The sequence below is a fragment of the Paramisgurnus dabryanus genome, chromosome 21 (assembly GCF_030506205.2).
Source record: "Paramisgurnus dabryanus chromosome 21, PD_genome_1.1, whole genome shotgun sequence".
In the NCBI taxonomy this organism is placed as follows: Eukaryota; Metazoa; Chordata; class Actinopteri; order Cypriniformes; family Cobitidae; genus Paramisgurnus; species Paramisgurnus dabryanus.
Window position 1 is genome coordinate 14716866 of NC_133357.1, and position 6132 is coordinate 14722997.

The 6132-nt window shown below is 36.9% G+C and overlaps 1 protein-coding gene across 1 annotated transcript; it reads left to right on the forward strand.

Annotated features, from left to right (window-relative positions):
* Positions 1-2988: 2988 nt before the first annotated feature.
* Positions 2989-6132, forward strand: hspb7 (heat shock protein family, member 7 (cardiovascular)). Its single transcript, XM_065285819.2, has 3 exons — positions 2989-3391; positions 5259-5392; positions 5480-6132. The coding sequence occupies exons 1-3, from the start codon at positions 3238-3240 to the stop codon at positions 5657-5659; spliced, it is 468 nt and encodes a 155-aa protein (XP_065141891.1). The 5' UTR covers positions 2989-3237; the 3' UTR covers positions 5660-6132.

A 6132-nucleotide genomic window follows, 5' to 3' on the forward strand; every position in this document is an offset into this window, starting at 1 on the left:
AAGATGTTCAATAAAACTTGTTTTTTCCAGAGTACATATTTAATGTTCTAGCTCAAAATACTATATTTATAACATGTTTAAATTGCCACTTTGTAGGTTTGAGCAAAACTGTGCTGTTTTGGGTGTGTCCTGTTAAATGCAATGAGCTGATATCTGCACTAAATGGCAGTGCTGTGGTTGGATAATGCAGATTAAGGGGCAGTACTATCCCCTTCTGACATCACAAGGGGAGCCAGATCTATTTTTTCACATTCTTGCATAGAAGAGTTTACCAAAATTAAGTTACTGGGTTGTTCTTTGTTACATTTTCTATGTTAATACAAACACTGGGGACCCAATCATAGCACTTAACCCTTTCTTTGCCAAGAGAAAACGCTTCCGTGCCAATGACGAGTATTTCTGGCAATCGCTATTATCCACCAGGTGGCACTCTTCCAGAACGTATAAAACCCGGAAGTATAGCCCTAGGGCAAACAGCTGTATGTCTGTGTATGTTTTGAGGATCGCTCTGAATCAGATCGCTAGCAAAAGTTCTTCACAAAAATGTAATTATCTCACAGAGGGTCTGTTCTTTTATTTGATATATTGTATGATTATAAATATAAAGAAGAAGAATTTTTTGGAAGGCATTAAACTTTTGTGAAAATTATGAAAAATCCTGGCGCTGGCTGGCAACATTTTTTAAAAACGCTGGCGGGGAAAGAGTTAAACATGGAAAAAGTCTGATATGTCCCCTTAAAATAGCCTGAGTTTAAATTATAAAGGCACAATAGCCCCTGAATATTAGTTTTATTTTCCAGTCTACAAAGGATTTGACTCTACCTTACAGATCAATTTCATGTCTTTTGATTTTGTAGTGAAGCCCCCAACACCCACTGAATAACAAAAGGTTAGCTGTTTATTTGAAATTTCAAAGCCCCTGATCAGTTTGGATTTGTTTTCCCTCATGGTAAACTCGATGTGTTTTATTCTCCGAAGAGTCGCTGAATCAATATAAATATGTTTGAAATATCACAATAATAATTCTTGCCCACCTCACTGTGTGTCTGATGAGTACCCTCTGTCATCCCATATTATGTTTGTTTTTCCTGTATAGTTTTTTCTCATACAGGTAGATGCTGGCATAAAGTCATCTATCCGGGCTATTTAAAGTAGTATTTCATCTTATTTATTATTGCATGATGTTTGTTTCCAGAGCTGCATTTTTTCAAACAGTGACAATGAAGAAATGCTCAGCAGCTGAGACTAACATAAGCAAAAGCAATGTAGCACAACACAAATTTGTTTTCTCTCTATGTGCTCACCACGTTTACATTTCAGTGTAAATACATATTACATGATTTTATCATTACCTATTAAAGAGAATCAAGATGAGTATTGTTATTTTATGTAAAACTCTCATTTCAATATGACAACTATAAGTAGGCCAATTACAAATTGATTTCCTTGAAAAATGAAAACAGTTTGGGTCAGTGAAGCTTTAAACATCCCCCAAACACATCCAATAGTCCTTGAAAAATCTGCCATCCTTGTTGCTCGGTTTTGCAGCCAGGGCTACAAATGCCATGTAACCGGTCACACTTCAGTCATCATGAGAATGCCGAATGACTGATGGCGCCACAAGAATGCAAACAGGCCCAAATCACTCACTTTAGTGACTATCCTGTGCTCTGAAAACAGGCTAAATAAGAACTCTCCACAAATTATTAAAATATCACTCAAATATTATAATTTAACTGAAATTGATGCTGTTCATATGTTGCTTAAAAAAACTTTTGGTTAAAGTTGATGGTGTTGACTGCCAATGGAGAAAGATTTTTCTTTACAGCTGGTGCAGTTACAAAAACTGCCAGCAGGGGTTAACTGGGCAACCCATGGTGCACAAAAGCTTTCAATTCTGACCAAATTGTTTACCTCCGCATGGCCTTAAGTCTTTTCATGTTCCCCATAGAGCCGTCCAGTGACATCTATGAGATCAATACCTACAAGGATGTCAGTGAACTTTATAAAGTGAACTCACACTAAGCTTGAGGACAAACTGTGCCAGTACTGATTATAGTGCTGACTGATTTAATGCTCTCTCTCTCTCTCTCTCTCTCTCTCTCTCTCTCTCTCTCTCTCTCTCTCTCTCTCTCTCTCTCTCTCTCTCTCTCTCTCTCTCTCTCTCTCTCTCTCTCTCTCTCTCTCCTCTCTCTCTCTCCCCAAAATCAAAATAGAAAAGCTGCATTAGTGACATGCTGTAGGAGTAAATGTTGACTTTCTTGACTTGAAGAACCACTTCACATCATGAATTATGCACTGGAGATAACACAAAAATTGTTGGAATGATAAACAATACCAAAGCTCCAAACACATGCTGTTTATCATCTCAAAACCGTATGTTTCCAAATACTGTGCTGTGCATCCCCACTACGTTTTTAAATAGACAATGCAATTACTGTTATCAAGAATAAACCAGAAATGAGTTTAGAATACCATGTCACTAAAGAGTTTATTTTTAGCAGTCGTTTTCCAAAAACAAACCCCTCCTAATCCATTTTCCTAACATCGTTTGTCCCTCTACTACACACTCTCATCTGCATTCCTTCCAGCTTGTGAACTTTGATTCTACAACCCTGTTGTTTAAAGAGACAAGCGTTCTTAACTCCGCTGTAATTTAGGTTAAAATTGTGCTGTCAAGGAATGAGTCGATTCACAGAATAAAAGTGCATCTGCAAATCAAAGCAAGCAACTCTGGATGGCAAGCTGGAGAGAAATGGATGCAGAATGGGAGAGATGGCTATTTCAGGAAGTGTGTGTCTGGAATGCCAGCTGCTTGCTCGCCCCTCTCTGCCTATCTCTCTCTCTTTCCTATCTCTGAGTCTTTGTCACAGTCCCTTTCTCAACCTCAAGCCCTCATCACACAAAAACTTTTCCGACCACAGAGCCCCTATCCCTCACGGGATAAATATAGCACGCTGTCGTCCCACAATTAACACACATACTCATGTGAGCGCATCTACGCAGAGAGACACTCAGTGGGCAAGTAAACCCAGACCCACCATATAAAGACGGTCTGATAGACAATACCCACAGACTGTGAGAAGAGTTTGGTACGAAGCAACGCTCAAGAGTGGATTCACACAGTGTTTTTAATAAGGACAGACACAAAGCTACCTCATTTATATCCTTTGGGGCTCATCACTGTAAAGTTCGGATTGGATATTGATTTGAGCCAACGAAACCCTCTAAACACTAATGAGTGTGACAAACTCTTCTGCTTATCGATCGGAGTGCAGGAGCAAGACTTCCTCTTCATCCACCACTAATCCATACATGGAGAAAAGCCGAGGACTCTTTGCTGAGGACTTTGGATCTTTCATGTGTCCAAATGATGCTTTGGGATTTCCAAGTGAGTTACTTAGTGGCAGTTCATCATGTATCTCTATTATTTAATGTGTATACAACTTTTACTTTTTGAACACTTTTGTTTGTTTTTCCACAAAATCTCTCTCTCTCATATATATATATATATGCTGATATATAATCAGCAGTGTTGGGGAAACGCGTTACAAGTAATGCGCATTACGTAATAATATTACTTTTCTGAAGTAACGAGTAAAGTAACGCATTACTTTATAAATGTACAGTCTTAAAATTTCAGTTTAATTAATTAAATTTAAAAATAAAATAATGTACTGATTTAAACGGAACATATTAACATAGAATTACGCACCCTGTGCAAATTTTTGCGATCATAAAACCAAAAAAAAGAGATCAAACCTCAGCCAAGTAAGAAAAAGTAACTTAAAAGTAACTTAAAAGTAACGTAAGCATTACTTTCCATAAAAAGTAACTAAGTATTGCAAATAGTTACTTTTTTGGGGGAGTAACTTATTATTGTAATGCATTACTTTTAAAAGTAACTTTCCCCAACACTGGTCGTCACTGTTTTTCTACTAACATGCATATTTACAAAATATTTTTATTTATTTCCTTTTCCCTAATATTTCCATTTACAGGTCACTCAGTATGACAAAATGATAAATGTGACATCTGATGGGTTTATTTATTGTAGTATATGAATATGAATTTGCCTTTCAAGACTCCATGAGACATCTGACAGTTTGTCTGCATAAGCGGTGTGAGCTGTGTAATCTGTTACCTTAGTTTGTATATGTGAAAGCAGATGAATGTTCACACGGCAATGCCCAGGCATGTGTAAAAGTATGCAGTTAAATACATTATTTTAATGTGCTGACTGGGACTGTCAGTGCCTTATACAAGGGCATCTGGGGGACAAACTGAGGGTGAGAATATGTGGCGCAGAGTCAAAGCTGTGACTTCATTGTTGGGGAATGGCTGAAGTGGCGCTGCCCCAGAAAATGACTGAAGGATTATGATATATGAATTTGAAGTATAGTCTGAGATTCATTAAATTCCCATATGTCACTAGCTAGGTTTATCAGTGCATAGCAAGAATGGCCATCTGCAATAGTGACAACTGTGAGTGCAGACTTATAGTTGATTTAATTAAGTCTGTCATAAATATACATAGCAGGGGTCTTCATGTCTTTTCAGGGAAGGGACCCTCTATAGGTGTAAACACTGTCAGAAAAAAATGTCAAAATATGTACCCCAGTACCTGGGGTAGTGCCCTTTCAAAAAGTACAGCTTTGCACCTAAAGAGTTCACATTAGTACCTCAGAGGTACGTATTGGTACCAAAGAGAGTTTAATATTATACCTCAAAGATACATGTTAATATCTCGAGGGACCCAATAGTAAATATTGGGACCTTATTAAAGGGCACTGCCCCAGTACATATTTATTCTAGCAATATAGAGAAAGGAGTTATGTATTATGAAACTGGGTGTTACATTTTTTGCCTGGTCTATAACGTGTCTGGTTCCACATTATTACTTTTTTATACTGTGTTGTGATGCTTACAGTACTAAGGCATTAAAATAATCATACTTGTACATCACATTACAGTTGATACATTTTTATGTGAATAAAGAAAATATAACTACACCTTTGCCTGACAACTGTAAAATGTATATTTTTGTTTAATGCATACTTTCACAAAAACATTTCTTAGAGATCAAACAATATTTGACAGTCCATCTGTAGACAATATTGCGTTAAAATTGTAGCCGGAGGGGTCTGATAAAAATATTGCAGTAAAGCTTCAAATAATTTTCTCATACTTGTAGTACCAAATATAAGAATGATAGACCCAGATATTGTTAGATATTAAATATTTATGGTTTCCTTTAGACAGAACAGGAAGCCCTGGGAACATCAAAACACTGGGAGACACATACGAATTCACAGTGGATGTCCGAGACTTCTCACCTGAGGATGTTATAGTCACCACTTCTAACAATCAGATTGAAGTTCATGCTGAAAAGGTAAAAACGAATGCAATATTTGGCTTCCTCCATTACATCTGAATCTTCAAAATATGCATTCAATTATGTCTGCATTTTAATCAACAGCTTGCTACTGATGGCACAGTGATGAATACTTTCAACCATAAATGCCAGCTCCCAGAGGATGTGGATCCCACCTCGGTGAAGTCATGTTTAGGGGCTGATGGGACTCTCACTATAAAAGCACAGAGAAACCCTGCAAAATTGGAGCATGCACAAACGTTCCGCACGGAGATCAAAATGTAGATCTTTGTCCTTCAGTTTTCTTATGTAAACTGAACTTTGCTTGTTACTTAGTATTGCTTTGTCATTCCTCCATGATCTCCTCTCATTACTTCTTATTACACTATACTAATTTAATCATGTTGCTGCATGTGTGCAAAACACTGAAGACAAATACACTGCTTACTTCAATTTCCCAGTTACATTGCACCTTATACATATAGTATATAGTGGCATCCAAACGTCTGACAGCACACTTAAAATAATAATACATTTATGTTAAGATATATAAATTCTAATTCCTTACTAATCAGGGTTTTGATATTGACCATGGTAGAGGAAAACATTCATCCAAATATTTTTAAAATGTTGTCATCATTTATAAATGCTTTTGTTGGAATAAAAGATGTAATGTAATGCACTGACAGCCTCAGTCACCATTCCCTTTTATTGTATGGAAAAAAATGTAATGAAAGTGAACGTTGACAGACTCTCAA